At 42.5% G+C, this 16,864-nt stretch overlaps 2 protein-coding genes across 4 annotated transcripts in view; both read left to right on the top strand.

Moving 5' to 3' along the window:
• syt12 (synaptotagmin XII) overlaps positions 1-4,582 on the top strand; it is a 40,520-nt gene extending 35,938 nt beyond the window's left edge. For both annotated transcript variants that reach the window (XM_021564319.2, XM_021564325.2), the window contains 4 exons: positions 245-460; positions 1,820-1,940; positions 2,349-2,482; positions 2,793-4,582. In XM_021564319.2, coding sequence (XP_021419994.1) covers positions 245-460; positions 1,820-1,940; positions 2,349-2,482; positions 2,793-2,966 — 645 coding nt within the window. In that variant the 3' untranslated portion in view covers positions 2,967-4,582. The remainder of the gene's footprint in view (positions 1-244; positions 461-1,819; positions 1,941-2,348; positions 2,483-2,792) is intronic.
• Positions 4,583-4,794: 212 nt separating this feature from the next.
• Positions 4,795-16,338, top strand: cat (catalase). Of its 2 annotated transcripts, XM_021564302.2 has the most exons (12): positions 4,833-4,982; positions 5,982-6,196; positions 6,439-6,610; positions 9,070-9,180; positions 10,170-10,300; positions 11,372-11,476; positions 11,810-11,935; positions 12,124-12,315; positions 13,093-13,515; positions 14,435-14,542; positions 14,756-14,833; positions 15,233-16,338. In XM_021564302.2, exons 2-12 carry the CDS (start codon positions 6,164-6,166, stop codon positions 15,290-15,292), a joined length of 1,539 nt encoding a protein of 512 aa, XP_021419977.2. In that variant the 5' UTR covers positions 4,833-4,982; positions 5,982-6,163; the 3' UTR covers positions 15,293-16,338. The 2 variants fall into 2 exon arrangements, with proteins under 2 accessions (XP_021419969.2, XP_021419977.2); XM_021564294.2 differs by lacking the exon at positions 5,982-6,196 and having other exon boundaries at positions 4,795-4,982.
• The last annotated feature ends 526 nt before the right edge of the window (positions 16,339-16,864 follow it).

The following is a 16,864-nucleotide window of genomic DNA, read 5'->3' as shown; positions in this document are numbered from 1 at the left end:
CTCGTACCCCTGCACATTGACTCGGTACTGGTACCCCGTATATATAGTCAAGTTATCGTTACTCATTTTGAATGTGTTCCTCGTGTTAATATTTTTGTCTCTGCGTTGGTGGGAAGGGCCTGTAAGTAAGTATTTCACTGTTAGTAATAATGTTTATAAACTAACTGGCTGACCTGTTTGTTGTGTTGTTTGACATAATCCAGATCTACAACTAGCTCACTAAAATGTTTGGATTGTGATGCAGGTCCAGAGGAATGCTTTCACAGTCGTGTTCGACGAGCGTTTCTCCATAGCCCTGGATCCATCTTGTCTGGAGGAGAACAGCCTGCGCTTCGCTGCATTCGGCATCGACGCTGAGGAGAGGAACATCAGCGCCGGCCTAGCAGAGCTCAAGCTGTCTGACCTGGACCTTTCTATCAGACCCTTCAATGCCTGGCTCTACCTGCAAGATGTTAACAAGGTAAAATCCGCACCTTTGCGTTGATTGTAGTATTGCCTTAAGGTGCTGACAGCCTATGGCCTACCGCCTACAGCACACATGTCTCAGCGTCGGCGTGGGTTGGAATCTGGCCCACTGCCCATTTGACCTTCTCCTCCTGTCTCTCCCATTATCTATCATCTGTCTACCCTTACAACAACAAAACACGTGTCCATTTTGCAGTTTCACATGTGAAATAGCAGTTTTCACATGTTGAGCTTAAATTTCACATGTGAAACCATATTTATACATGTATTACATTTAGAGTTATCATGTTAACACCACCTTTTCACCTATGAGGTGAAAACATGGTGTCACTGTATAGCCTAAAAACATGGTTTAAACTATAATTTTGATAGTCAGGCCTTGCATCCATAGTGTATGGATTTGAGTGGTTGCATTTCTCCAGCCCCATCCCTCAGCTGTTTACTGAAACTGTGGCGGGGAGTACACTTTGCTAATGTTTCAGTTAAGGATTGCCGCTTTAAACATCTTTAATAGAGTAAAAGTCTTATTATATGTTGCAATCCTCCAGTGAGTTACTTTTGTGCCATTAATATCAAGCAAGACTTCTGAAGTCAAGAACAAAATTATTAGTATTGCAAACAAAAATAATGATATTGAAAGAAAAACATAAACCCAAAAGTATTGATAGAAAAACAAAATATTGCAAGGAAATCATTTTGAAATGCGAGAGCAAATGAATTGTAAATGGATACAAAAAAAAATAGTTTTCGGTTAAAAGAAAAGAAGAAAATAATGCAATTAAATAAAACACCTCCCCTCTTTCCTGCAATTATCTCAATCTTTGGTTATGTTACCCTGGTCTTTGATTTTGCTGAAAATGTTGGCAACTTCATTCCAGCACCATAGCACCCCGCATCCCACTGCTGGTTTGCCTCTGAAGCTAAGCAGGGTTGGTCCTACTCAGTCACTGGATGGAAGACCAGATGTAGCAGGAAGTGGTGAAAATAAACCTGTGAAAAGTAAACATGAAAACAAAATGTCACGTGGGGAAATTATTTTTCACGAAGGAAAAACACATGACAAAACCACGTCTGACTCGTGAACATTTCTAATGTGAATATTTTTTTTCTCATTTGAAAATGTTCACATGATTTGATCACACGTGTGTCATGTGATTTTTGTAATGGTAATAAAGCATATCAAATGTTACGTTTTAAAGGTGCTGATGGCATGAAGCGGGAACATGAGACATGGAGAAGGGTGGCTTTCTGAGGATGAAATCATGTAAACAGTTTGATTTTTATAGAATCGTCAGTGGCTGTCGTATCTGTGCAGTGTGCAATAATTGCCTCTTTTGGCTTGTGTTGTCTTTAGGCCGTGGATGCAGTTGGGGAGATTCTGCTGTCTCTCAGCTACTTGCCCACCGCTGAGCGCCTTACAGTGGTGGTGGCCAAAGCAAAGAACCTTGTGTGGACCAATGACAAAACCACAGCAGGTGACACTACTTCACAGCTTTAGCTCTTATGTTTGTCTCTATATTGCATCATGTGTGAGCACCTATTCACATTAATACACAGTAATACACATATTACCCAGTCATTCAACAATTGATCTTTCTATTTGGCTTTTTGCAAAGTGATTTGCCCCAATTATCATTAGAATTTAAGACTGAATGTCTCAAAATGTGGGTAGATTTTCGTCAAATGAAATATTTACCATCACTTTACCTCCATTATGCTAACATGCAAAGTTAAATCTGAAGAACAATGGTCGCATGGGTTAAAACATCTCTTTTTTTGTTTTACTTTTCTCGCTGTCTACACACACAGACTAATATTTTGGATGACACTCTTGGTATTTCAATTGTTTGTGAACAAAGCTGTCACAATCTCTCCGTTAACAGATCCCTTTGTCAAAGTGTACCTTCTGCAAGATGGTAAGAAAATCAGTAAGAAGAAGACCTCCATGAAAAGAGACGACACCAACCCCATCTTCAACGAAGCCATGATATTCTCTGTGCCTGCTGTCGTCTTACAGGTGACACTGGGAAGGGATGGTACCATGGTAGGGAATAGACAGCTGAAAGGATTGTTTAGTCAAATGAAATTTGACTTAATGGTGCTATTTTGGTTGAGCCGTTGTTGTTAGACTGCATTACCACTGTCAACCACATAGGCTTCATTGTTGACCCACTCTGGAGTACTAAAGTGCACTAATCTTATAGTGAATACAGTTCTAGTGCTCAACCGTTTATAGTGATCAAATTGTCCTGTACTGATTTGATTACTATAAGAGGATTGCCCTGTACTATATTGGGACTGGTGCTGACACTGTGCTCCCTCTTCAGGAACTCTCCCTGAGGATCACAGTGGCGGAGGGCACCGATGACGGCAGGGGCGAGAACGTGGGTCACGTGATTATCGGACCCGAGGCGAGTGGCATGGGCATCACCCACTGGAACCAGATGTTGGCAACACTGAGGAAACCTGTGTCCATGTGGCACCCTCTGCGGAGGACCTAGTACCCCTCCATCTCCCTCTGTACCATACCTCCGGTCACCAGGGTTGGGCTCAATTCCATTTCAACTCACTCCATTCAGGGGATACATTGAGATTTCAGTTTGAGAATTGAAAAAGTGCCATTTATTTTCAAGGAGGATTTTCCACTTCCTAAATTGAACGAATTGGATTGGAGTTGATCCCGACCCTGCCGGTCACTCCTCTTTGCATGGTGCCTACTGTAGTACTATTTTACTGTCCTCCAGATAGGGAGAATAAAAAAGGAAGGGGTAAAATAGCTTCTTTTTTCAGGAAACTAGTCATTTGTCTTTTGAAACCAGTCTTACTCTGCACCTAGTGGTATGGTAGACTAATTGGCAGGTGGCGTGGTAAGCTTTATCAGATTTGCTTGTGATCATTTGTAAAATGTGAGAGTGACAAACTTTTCCTAGTATGGTTTTTGGTATGTATCATATCTTCTTGTGCTTTTTAAAATCCAGGTTCTCAAATCCAGGTGATATCAATTGTAATTTGTAGCAATTGTAACAGGGTGCCCAAATCTGACCTAACAGGTATATAGGTACTATAACTTGTTGCATTGTACGATTTGTATCATAATAAATGCAATACAAGTTGCAATGTCATTCTGATAAAACAGAGTTAGGAATGTAAATAATGTACAACTGCTTTGTTTTAGTTGTATTCATTCAAATATGAATATGTATTATTATGGTATTATGTTGATAATTAGTGTGCACTTTCATTGCATATTCATAATCATCAAAAAGCCAATACTAGAGTTACACAAACACATTATCAGGTGAATATTAATTCAGTAGATCAATTTACTATTTACTATGTATTAAAAGGTATGTCACCCAATGCATTCCACAATGAAGCCATATCTCATGCTTATGTAGCCCTTATAGACGTGTAATAATTGTTTGTGGATGCATTTAGTGGTCAGTTTTACCCATTTGATCCTCTATCGGCTTTAAACTGCTAAACATAACCTTCTGGACTCTCTTTAGGAGTAAGAGCACCATATTATCTAGGTGAATGCATAAAATACTAAAATGGGCTTTATCGATGTTGACCTCGACAACCATTACTGTTGACTTGGATGTAACTGATTATTTTACTTGGTTGCATTGTGAGGGGGGTGCAATGAAGACCTTTATTTGCTATCTGTAACAATTTGGCAATAATGTTTGTACAACAGAATGTGAATTAACAAGTGACCTCCCCTTGCATTGTATAAACAGGTCAGATCGCCCTTATTACCTGGCAAATGTGATTTTTATTAATTCAGTGTAAAACTAACCATGCGTTTAAAGGCACAAAATACAGTATTGTCACTCAATAACCTCAACAAAAATTCTAACAAGACGCTTGTTAAATGCTGCATCTGGGCAACCATTCCTTACCACTCCTTTGCATTCCACAATCAACAATGTGATGCAATATTTCCTACTGTGCCAAATTCATTATTGAAGCAATATTTTCATTTAGCCTACAGTGAGCATTTGCATTTTGTGATCAATGCCATGCATGCACTTGTTTAGCACTAGTTACGGTTGTGCCACCAAATATGTGTATTGTGTAAACATTGTTTCAAATATAAGAGTTGCAACAAATGGCCTGGTTTAACATGTTTGTGCTATCTATGATTTTGTTATCCTCCTGCTTATTTCCCTTTATCTCTCCCTTTTGTCGCTCCCTTTGTTGCCCTTTGGTTCGAAAGTAGCTAGGTTATTAGTCCAAACTAAAACGAGAATTTCTATTGGAAATATGTTGAGATGTCCCGTTTCGTTAGCCTCCGTTTAAGAAACGTTTCGCAACTGAATCGACGGAATGAATACCCGTTGGCCAAGGAGGAGGAGCCAAGCCGTACAAAGTACATCAACTCTGCTATTTAGCTGGCAAACATATCAATTTTTCAGGCATTTGTGGTTTAAAGTTTTGCCTTCACGATGGCTGATTTTAGAGGGAAAGCAACCGATCAAATGAAGCTATGGAAAGAGGGCCGAAGCGCTCAGGTTTGTCCATTTCGATGATTCATGTATATAGACGCGACGATGATGTTGCGCAGTTGACGCAAGGGGAGTTTGTTGTGAAATGGGTGAGAGGTCGTCCAGGGTCCTATTCGTGTCACCTAGCTCGACAGTTAGCACATTTACTATCATTTAAGAACCCTGGCACTATACAATTCCACAACATTTCGTACAAAGTCACATTTGTGTTAGAATTGTAATTCATTTCTGGTTGTGCATGGGGAGGGGGGTCAGGAATTGTTAGATGGCTGCTGTTAGCTAACGTCCGCTTAGCACTTGCAGGTTGAGCTCTTGCATTTGTTTTTTTGGAATAGAATACTTCTAGCCACAATTATCTGATTAGACGTTCATTACCTTCTCTCTAGGCGGAACGCGGCTATGCCACGATCAGGAAAGCGCGGCGTCGGCAACTCATTTAGTATCACATTGTATTAGTCACATGCGTCGAATACAACAGGTGTAGTAGGTACAGTAAAATAACAATAGCGAGATTATATACAGGTGGGTACTGATGCAGAGTCAATGTGCGGGGGCACCGGTTAGTTGAGGTAGTATGTGCATGTAGGTAGAGTTATTAAAGTGACTATGCATAGATGACAACAGTGAGTAACAGTGGTGTGAGGGGAGGGGCACTGCAAATAGTCTGGGTAGCCATTTGACTAGATGTTCAAGAGTCTTATGGCTTGGGGGTAGAAGCTGTTTAGAAGCCCATTGAACCTAGATTTGGCGCTCCGTTACCGCTTGCCGTCCGGTAGCAGAGAGAACAGTCTATGACTAGGGTGGCTGGAGTCTGACAATTTGTAAGGCCTTCCTCTATGATGTTATCTTTGTTATGGGATGCATTACTTTGTGGATGTCAATCACCCATTTCGTATGACAAGTAGATATAAATTAATAAGAAGTTTCAAGTTAGCTAAAATGCTAAAGTTGTCTGTGATGAGACCAAGTAAACACATGGCTTTCTTTCATTCGCCATATACCCAGCTAGAAATTAGGAATCGGCCCAGGAGCGGGCCTCTTCCGGGGGCCGGAACTGATTGAATCGGTCCGGAATCAAAATGAATGACTGCCCAGTCAGTTGCAGCGATAAGGGGAGTTGCAGCGATAAGACAAGTTCGTAATCATGAAAAAGGGGTATAAATGTATTCCGAGCGTGCAAGGGAACCATGCCTGCAAAGCCCGTTACGCACCTGCATAAGGTAAATCTGAATACCAACTATTGAGAGGTGCTTAGGAAAGGCATACATTTCTTATATCTGAATTGGCCAATATTGAATTGTAACAATAAATAACATGAATGAAGCAATGAGGCTGTGATTGTAAATAAGAATTAGTTGTTAATTAACTGACTTGCCTAGTTAAATAAAGGTAAAAATAAAAAGCATTTGATCATTCAATGTCTTCGCTATGTATAATGTCTATTCCATTGCTTTCCCTTCAGAGGCCAGACACCCTGACCACAGGGGCTGGTCACCCGGTAGGGGACAAGCTGAATATAATGACCACAGGTCCCCAGGGGCCCCTCCTGGTGCAGGACACCCCGTTCATAGATGAGATGTCACACTTCGACCGTGAGCGCATCCCAGAGAGGGTGGTGCACGCCAAGGGAGGCGGTGGGTGTCCAGCACTACCAATGAATTTAAGACAGGCACTGATTGGCATCAATGCAATATATACTGAACAAAAATATAAACGCACATGCAGCAATTTCAAATATTTTACTTAGTTATAGTTAATATAAGTAAATTTAAAAAAAATTCATTCGGCCCTAATCTATGGATTTCACATGACAGGGAATACAGATATGCTGTTGGTATGCAGATATGCTGTTGAATACACATGGTCTGCTGTTGTGAGGCCGGTTGGATATACTGCCAAATTCTCTAAAATGACGTTGGTAGAGAAATTAAGTCAATTCTCTGGCAACAGCTGTGGTGGGCATTCGTCTTGTCAGCATGCCAATTGCACGCTTCCTTAAAACTTGAGACGTGGCATTGTGTGACAACTGCACGTTAGTGGCATTTTATTGTCCCTAGCACAAGGTGCACCTGTGTAATGATCATGCTGTTTAATCAGCTTCTTGATATGCCAAACCTGTCAAGTGGATGGATTATCTTGGCAAAGGAGAAATACTTACTAACAGGGATGTAAACAATTGTGTGCCAAAAAAATAAGCATTTTGTGTGCGTGGAAAAATGTGGGTCTTTTCTTTCTGCGCTCATTAAACATGGGACCAAGACATTAGATGTTGCGTTTATATTTTTGTTCAGTATATGTGTCAAACTGTTTAGACAAGCAGAAATGACAGAGCTGGAGAGGCAGTCAAACACCACTAGATGTTTTACTTAATAGTGGAGCTTCACGTATTGGTTGGAGAACCACTACCCTGTCCTAGACATCTAGTTATCAATTGTGGGCCTACGCCAAAAAGCCAACTGTAAACGGCTCTCCAGTCTAATATTATAAAGACCATGATCATGTGACAATCTGTTGGCCCACTACACGAGGGGTAAAGTGCACCACATGTATGGCTTTATTTGCAGGTGTTTACGCACTAATCTTCCAAGGGATGTGTACACAACATGGTGAAGGCAGCACATTTGTTTGTGAAGTTGAATATAGCCTCACCTCATTTTGTCTAATGACAAGTTCAGTGGTTCTCTCGTTTTGATGTATCACTATGGGGATTCGCCAGGATCACCAACTCTTGGAAGGACCTGTCAGAAGCTTCTGTTGCAGACAAGGAGGTAGTGGCGAAGGAGGGGAGATCCCTCACTTCCTTATAACGAGAAAGCCGCAAGGTTTCTAACTATCTAGCTCGTAACACTGTTTACACAAGCAACCGTTTGCTAGCCACCAGCTGCAAGGCTTCTAACTAGCTAGCCTACGCAGTCTACTTGTTGTTCTTACAACTGGTGTTGCTTTTTCCTCCAAGCAAGCCTTGTTCCTCACAATGGCCTTTGGTATCCCAGGACGAGCCAAGCCCAGCACTCGGATCCCCACGTTCTTGCACTTGTGATTCCATGATTGCTGGGAAGGATACCCACCTATGCATCAATTTCCTGGGAAAGGAACATGCCCAAGAGGCACTTTACGACCCTGAGTCCTGTGAGCATTGCTGACTGGGGCAGGTCTGAGGTTTAAACAAGCATCTATCTCGATAGCCCCTTTCGCCTCCAAGCCAACAGCGAAAGCTGAAGCTCAGCTTCCTGCAACCTAGCGAGGTCATGGATATCCTCGACCCATTCCCCTCATGGTCTCCATTGGAGTTTGGGCTCCTCCGTGCCCGTTAAGGGACCTATACAACGAGAAGAGACCGGTGTCATTCAGCCGCGGTAAAGCAATTGCCGGTGGTACCCGCATGCCTCAGGGAAGCTAAGAGCTCATAGGACAAACCCCTCACTAGCAAGATTCTTGAAGCCTCTTGAAGGTTGCTAATGTTTGGACTATTGTGGCTTCAGAGAATGTTTTGCGATACTGGAGTTGGCCATATCCCTACCATCATGATGCATCGAAACAAGTATTTGATAGAACTTAAGGTAACTTTTGTAAACCCTGTTCTCTGATAATGAGGTGAGATGTATCACCACATTCCCTTGCTGGCAAGGGCGCGAGGAAGAGAAGCATGCTTGAGAAGGACCAGAGAATGAGAGAGTGCCTTATAAGGAAGTGAGGGGCTCACCTCATTTGCCACTCTACCTGTGTCTCCAGCATATGCTTTTGATACAGTAGGTCCTTCCTAGAGTTGGTGATCCTGGCGAATCTCCATAGTGATACATCATACTCATATTATCAGAGAACCGGGGTTACACAAGTAACTTTGCTTTGCACTGCCTACAATGACCGTAAATATACATTGGTTTTAAATTAGGAGTGACCATTTACATTAGCCTAACTAGCTGTGCCATCTCTAGTCTCGGGAAAACGACCCTTGGCAACAGCAGAGACTGGCGTCTGGTTTCAATGACAATACTTTTTTGGCAACTTCGATAAGGGAACAAAAATGTATATATCTAACTAGCTAACACAAAAGACAACGGTAACTGACCATGTACTGCCTCTTCCTCAACAGGAGCGTTCGGGTACTTTGAGGTGACACATGACATCTCTCGCTACTGCAAGGCCAAGGTGTTTGAGCATGTGGGAAAGACCACACCTATCGCCGTCCGCTTCTCCACCGTGGGTAAGACACACCACCGCTTTCCTACTGGTTACATTAGTCTACATGACATTTTTTTTTTTAAATAAAAAATTATCCCACACTTTCCTGGTATTTAATCAAAACTTACATAGTAAAATTGTATTGCGGTTGCTCCCTCCAGCTTTTCCATAAAACTGCTACAAACACGTTTACTTGTTTCCTCAAGAACATGTGTAAAGAAGAACTGTATCATGTAGTATGTATTTGCTTCCAATATTAGCTTGTTTATGATGCTTTTAGTCATTGCCTCTGGTTATGATTGTCTGCAAAAGCAATGTTTGCCGATATCAGAAGAATCCTAGACTGAGTTCATGTTAACTTCTGACAAATTGAAAATTCCTAATTTGACCAAATAACATTCTTTTAACAGCTCTAGTAACGCGCATAGCGGATGCCTGGACAGTTGTCTCCTGCCAGAGCTATTCAAACAGCTTGTGCAAGAGCCCCATGAGAAAATGGTGTTGTCTACATGATTGATGCTGTCAAGTGACGAGCAGTCCGTAGTGTAGTAACCTTGATGTGCAAGTGTCCATCACTAACCCTGACCCAAAGCCTCAGTGGGAAAACTGCTCTTTACAGGAATTAAATTAGCTGGGAGTCCAAAGAAAAGACAAACTCCGTGAACAATTTGGATGAATACTTTGATACAGTTAGCCTACATGTCCTAGAAACATATAGGCTCCCTGAACCCACCTAAAGTTCCCTGGAATCTCTTTTCTATTGAATTGACTTGACTCTAGCTTTTTCAGCAATGTTTTGCATTTCTTGGGTTTTTGAAATTAATACAAAATAAAGGCAACATTTAAATTACTCAGCAATTACAACATCCAAAAAGACGGTGATGTTTCTTCAATACATTATTGAATAAATTCCAGAAAATAGACAATGTCATTTTTTCCCCGTTTGTAAATTATGTCTTGTTTAAACTGTGAGTTTCTAATTGTCATATATTTTGTATCTAACACATGTAGCTGGGGAATCGGGCTCAGCCGACACAGTGAGAGACCCACGTGGCTTTGCAGTCAAGTTCTACACTGAAGAGGGCAACTGGGACCTTACTGGCAACAACACCCCCATATTCTTTATCAGGGATGCCATGCTGGTGAGTCCAGGCACGTGTGAGTCAAAATTGAGCCTATGTGCCTAGCCAAGGTCCAGGGTGTAGGGTGTAGTGTGTGTTACCGTGGCCAAGGATCAGGGTGTAGTGTGTGTGTGTGTTACCGTGGCCAAGGATCAGGGTGTAGTGTGTGTGTGTTACCGTAGCCAAGGTTCAGGGTGTAGTGTATGTGTGTGTGTTACCGTGGCCAAGGTTCAGGGTGTAGTGTGCGTTACCGTGGCCAAGGTTCAGGGTGTAGTGTGTGTGTGTGTGTGTGCGTTACCATGGCCAAGGTTCAGGGTGTAGTGTGTGTGTGTGTGTGTGTGTGTTACCGTGGCCAAGGTTCAGGGTGTAGTGTGTGTGTGTGTGTGTGTTACCGTGGCCAAGGTTCAGGGTGTAGTGTGTGTGTGTTACCGTGGCCAAGGTTCAGGGTGTAGTGTGTGTGTTACCGTGGCCAAGGATCAGGGCGTAGTATGTGTGTGTTACCGTGGCCAAGGTTCAGGGCGTAGTATGTGTGTGTTACCGTGGCCAAGGTTCAGGGCGTAGTGTGTGTGTGTGTGTGTGTGTGTGTGTGTGTGTGTGTTACCGTGGCCAAGGTTCAGGGCGTAGTGTGTGTGTGTGTTACCGTGGCCAAGGTTCAGGGCGTAGTGTGTGTGTGTGTGTTACCGTGGCCAAGTTTCAGGGCGTAGTGTGTGTGTGTGTGTGTGTGTGTGTTACCGTGGCCAAGGTTCAGGGCGTAGTGTGTGTGTGTGTGTGTTACCGTGGACAAGTTTCAGGGCGTAGTGTGTGTGTGTGTGTGTTACCGTGGCCAAGGTTCAGGGCGTTGTGTGTTACTGTGGCCAAGGTTCAGGGTGTTACCGTGGCCAAGGTTCAGGGTGTAGTGTGTGTTACCGTGGCCAAGGTTCATGGTGTAGTGTGCGTGGCTGTGCGCCTGGCCAAGATTCAGGGTGGTGTGTGAGACCAAGATGTTTTGTGTGTATGGGTGGATATTATGTGATATGGTGCTATACATCAGTTAATTTCCCCGTATGATATTTACCAATACCGCATCTCTCTGATATCCCTTTGTCTGTGCAGTTCCCATCCTTTATCCACTCTCAGAAGCGCAACCCCCAGACTCACCTAAAGGACCCAGACATGGTGTGGGACTTCTGGAGCCTGCGGCCTGAGTGTATGCATCAGGTGCTGTAGTTGCTCCTCTCTACCTGCAACCAGACCTTTACATGCACGCGCACACGATAGATCGATGGATGGTTTTCTGACATCATATTTTCTGATTTCACCCCACACTAAGCCACATTTTAGTAACAACATGCCATTAACAACTTCATAGCTATGCCATTTATGTCTAGGAATGGTGGGTGCTGCGAATGCATCCCTTTCCTGATCAGATTATTACATCATCCTTATATACTTACGTTTTTCTAGATCTTATTTTCTTACAATAGCTCAGTTGCTAATGACTGAATATGTGTCTTTGTTCATGGTCTTCTATTTGTTCTCGTCTCTGTGAAGGTGTCCTTCCTGTTCAGTGACCGTGGTCTGCCTGACGGCTTCCGCCACATGAACGGCTACGGCTCCCACACCTTCAAGCTGGTCAACGCCGAGGGTCAGCCTGTCTACTGCAAGTTCCATTACAAGGTCAAAGCACAATTAAAAATAATGTAGTGTACAGGACAAGTGAAATGCCCTACACTTAAATGGATAGAGGAGTCAACTGTACCTAATTACCTGAAGGATACAAGAGGGTAATGGTGGGAAAGAAGGAAACGTAGATGGAGAAATTGGGACAGGATTCATAGTAACCCATAGCAACCTTCACATCACAGACCGACCAGGGCATCAAGAACATGAAACCTGAGGATGCCGAGCACCTGGCTTCCACCGACCCGGACTACGCCATCCGAGACCTTTACACCTCCATCGCCAACGGCAACTTCCCCTCCTGGTCCTTTTACATCCAGGTCATGACCTTTGAGCAGGCAGAGAAGTTCCAGTGGAACCCCTTTGACCTGACTAAGGTACCTTAGAGATGCAATAAGCAGTAATCTCTCCGCCATTTGCCTAATTTAAGTTTGACAAAGCAAGTAGTCATTGTGTAGAGAATCATTGTACCATCTAAACCACTGTGATATATATTTTCCATAACCAAAAATATAGTATTTTCAGGTGTTTGAAGCTGGTGTACTAAACCAAAAGGAAATACGCAAGAACGGGCAGCATAGAAGTAGCGCATATAGAACAGATCTACCACTTCTTAGACTTACTTTCAATGAGAAAGAACAATTTAGAACTCAATTTCTATGTAAATTTGGTCGGGTCGCCCAAAAAGTTAGATATTGCAGCTTTATTTTTCATAAGTTATGTGGGAATCACTCTCTTTATAGTAGGTGCATTCCCTAACATTTATCAATATGTTCCCTTGGTTTTGAAAGAATGTGACGGCAATACCTGATGTCTTTGTACTTTCTGAGCCATTTAAACCTGCCATAAAAACACATTCCCAGAATTATCCAGACATTGGCAGTACTCTGGCTTTTCCACAAGAGGGGGGACTTCCTCAACATAAACACTGAAAGATCTGACAGTGGTCTGATATCTGTTATGGTGTCATAGCATCTGTGAGCATTAGTATGATTGGCAACTGATTCTCAGCTGTTATTTAGTCAGGATAATTATTAGGTGAAAATAATAAATTTTAGGGGGTCATGCAAGCCTACATGTTCATGGAATTTGTTTGCACGTCCATGCACCTTGGTTGGCATGCGAGGTAGCTACACTTCTCTCTTACTCCTTAGGTGTGGTCTCACGAGGAGTACCCCCTCATTCCTGTGGGGAGGTTGGTGCTCAACAGAAACCCTGCCAACTACTTTGCTGAGATCGAGCAGCTAGCCTTTGACCCCAGCAACATGCCCCCAGGCATCGAGCCCAGCCCTGACAAGATGCTGCAGGGGCGTCTGTTCTCCTACCCAGACACACACCGGCACCGGCTGGGCGCCAACTACTTGCAGCTGCCCGTCAACTGCCCCTTCAGGACCCGTGTGGCCAACTACCAGCGAGACGGGCCCATGTGCATGTTGGACAACCAGGCTGGCGCTCCCAACTACTTCCCCAACAGCTTCAGTGCTCCAGAGACCCAACCCCAGCACGTGGAGACCAGGTTTAAGGTGTCCCCAGATGTGGGCCGCTACAACAGTACTGACGACGATAACGTCACACAGGTAGAGAACCCGTATGTTGGAAATATTGGTTAAGTTATTACTAAAGTTTATGAATGAATATATTTTATGAATGACACCAGTTGATTATTGGACAAACATTGTATTTTAAGAATATCTGACTCATGAGTTATCTTAGCAATAACACACTTAAGACAGAACTGAGAATAATAGTAATCATTGAACTACAAATGTAATAATAAATATCAATACATGAATCAATGGTCACAGGGTAAATTCAATCATTTGTTTATCAAATTGCTAGAGAACAATACTCTAATTGTGGATAGAGATACCTTTACACAATCAAGCTTGTACTTAACAGGTCATGCGGGCGCATACTGCTAAAAAGTATTGACTGAGTTGTGCAGTGAGCAATTTTAAAATGACAGTTGTGGTTCAGTTCTAACATGAAGTTACTGAATGTCAACCTAAAGAGTTACACATTACACTTAATGCCAATGTATCAATGCATTAGTTACTGTCAAAGGGGGAGACGAGAGACTCAGAGATTTGCACTGATGCCGGGTGGTGCACGTCAGAACGAGGAATGCTAGCTTCTGCTGTAGAGGACAGATCTTGGTGGGATCAGTCTGATTAAAGCCGGTGATCCGGAATCGTTAGCTCGGCTTCAAGGGAAAACGACAACACACTTTTCCACTAACCCCAGCATTTTCATGTCTTCCCTGTCTGGTAAAGGGGGTTGTGCTGATGTGACACGAGGTTAATTTACTACACACAGAGCTGTGTGCACTACACTGGCAAGGCCAATAATGATACACCCTATAAAGAAATCGTTGTTATTATACATATTAAATGCTTTATGATTACAAATAATCAAATTAAATATTTTATTGATTGTTTCTTAATGCTGATTGGTGTATGTGACCAGTACCTGACCCTTTGTGTATATGTATTGCAGGTGCGTACCTTCTTCACTAAGGTGCTGAACGAGGAGGAGCGCCAGAGGCTTTGTCAGAATATGGCTGGTGCCCTGAAGGGAGCCCAAGTCTTCATCCAGAAACGCTGGGTGTGTTCTCATCATCACCATCATTAAGATTGTCTAATTCATCACTTTCATCATCATTAGTATCATCAATTATGGCTGTTATATAGTTGGTATCATCTTCCTCACTACCACAAAGGCCATCTTTGCAATGTAATGTTTAATAATGTATAGTGCCATCACTAACAACACTGTTCGGACCCTCTCTCTCTCTGCTTTCACTCCCTGTTTTTCCAGGTTCAGAACCTGATGGCTGTGCATGCAGACTATGGAAACGGGGTCCAGGCCCTACTCAACAATGCTGAGCCCAAGAAGGTAAGTCCATTTGTTGCTGTCAACAGACACGACCGCGTATGTCGTCCCCCATCAATGATGCAGTATAGTCAAAGTAGGAAAAACACTCGCACATCTGAGTTGGCTTGTTGCAGGTGTATAGGAATAATTCAGGAAATATTTGGAGAAAAATAAAGATCAAAGTGTAGTCGCATTATTTACGTGAGCAGTTTTAAGTATATTGTAGATCCTTCATGAACATCAAAAGTTGCATTAACTAAATAATTTCGTACACATTGTATTGAGGTAGAACTTTTAGTTTGTACTTTTTTCTTTATTCCTTTCTATTTAGTATGTGACTGTTTCTCTCAGGACCCCTCGTAAACAAGATTGTCTTTTTTGAATAGCCTCAAATCTCCTTGTCTCCTCCCACTCTCACAGGATGCTGTGAGAGTGTATACCCGTGGAGGTGCAGCTGCCATCACTGCCTCCAAGATGTGATGCCTTAACTTCCACCTGGGGGGCAGTTCCACCTTTTGCGCTTACCAGCCTGCTATCCAAGATCCTACTTCTAACCGTCCGTGAATGCGATAGATAATGAAATGGGAAATGATCATATTTTAATATTCCTCAGGCTGCTTACAACATTGTTCTAACGTGTTTCCTCTCCATTTTGCCAAAGTTCACGCAGAAATGAATGTAGTCAGACTGCAGCCCTATGGGAGAAGATCTGTCCCCAAACTACATCTGTCAAATATACAGGCCTGCTGTCTGAAATGTTCATGCCATTTTCAGTATAGTGATCCATCTCTTCCCAATTATGTATCGTTTGTGTGTCCATGTTTCATCAAAGCCCTGATAGTTAGCTTAAAAGAGGTATCTGTTAGCCTATATGCAAAAAAATGACATTTATCCTAGTTAAACAAACCACCAATGTTTTTGAATGAGATTCATAATTCTTTTTCAGTTTAAACTTAAGTTCTCTTCAAAAGTGTTCCTGTGTTAAGGCCTACACCATATTCCTTGTTTATATTAGAAATAGTTGCCGGCCATCGATTGGTGACTGTGATTGAGTCATGAAAGAATGTTTAAGTCATCGTCCTTTCAGCCAAACCAACACAGCAGTGCCTTTTTGGTTAGAAACGTATCCATAGTCACCATGGCATTATAAAGGGTTTGCAATGATTTATGAATAATCTCATGTACCAAATGTCCTCTGTATATTAGTGTTTTTTTTGTGTACATACTCTGAATCACTAAAGGGGCTGGGTTGAATTGGGGCTGGGGAAACAAGAACCACTACTTTTTACTGAGGATAAATCTTAGTCCTTATCCCTTCTCACAAATCTCCCTACGCGTTTTCTATGTTCCAGCTGAGCCCTGGGCTGTTAGTGTTTCTGTGCTAGGTAGCATTCCCCATCATATCGCCTGTCTGAAGTGATTTGTTATATTAATATGCAATTGTGAACTTTGAACCACAAAATAAGATGCATTATTGAGTGCTTGATCTTTCAATTTATGCTAATATATCCAACGGCAATGCTATATGTGTGGTTTTAGTGTGTCTGGTTTAAAGTAGTCCTATCTTAACTCCAGGGTATGCACACTTTAGTTCTAACGCAGGACTCCAGCTGATTCTACTCATCGAGCCCTTGACTTGTTGGTAGAGGAGTGTTTCTACTGGGCTGGAACAAAAGGAACAGTGTTGAATAACCATAGTCCTTTGTAAATACATTAAGGATTTTCACGAGGTTATCATCTGTGGTGCTGTTCAAGTCGTGAATGGTGGTTTGTCTTTAGGTCTCAGCATTTCAAGACATTCAGTCCTACCTCCCCCATCTAGGTCCAATAGATTATTTACAAATACAAACAGACAGGACAGTGGTTAAGACAATGACTATAGAGTAAGCATACCACTGCAAAGACACTCAACAGACTGAGCTACGGGTAAACACAGACAATGACCTATTCCATCTGTACAAAACATTCCAAGCAGGTTCATACTTAGTTTCCATCAATTCAAATTCAACTGTAGGCCTACATTGTCTGACTAGTGAATAGGTAGCTAGCATT

Source organism: Oncorhynchus mykiss, chromosome 2 (assembly GCF_013265735.2).
Source record: "Oncorhynchus mykiss isolate Arlee chromosome 2, USDA_OmykA_1.1, whole genome shotgun sequence".
Classification (NCBI taxonomy): Eukaryota; Metazoa; Chordata; class Actinopteri; order Salmoniformes; family Salmonidae; genus Oncorhynchus; species Oncorhynchus mykiss.
This window is presented reverse-complemented; position numbering and strand designations above follow the sequence as displayed.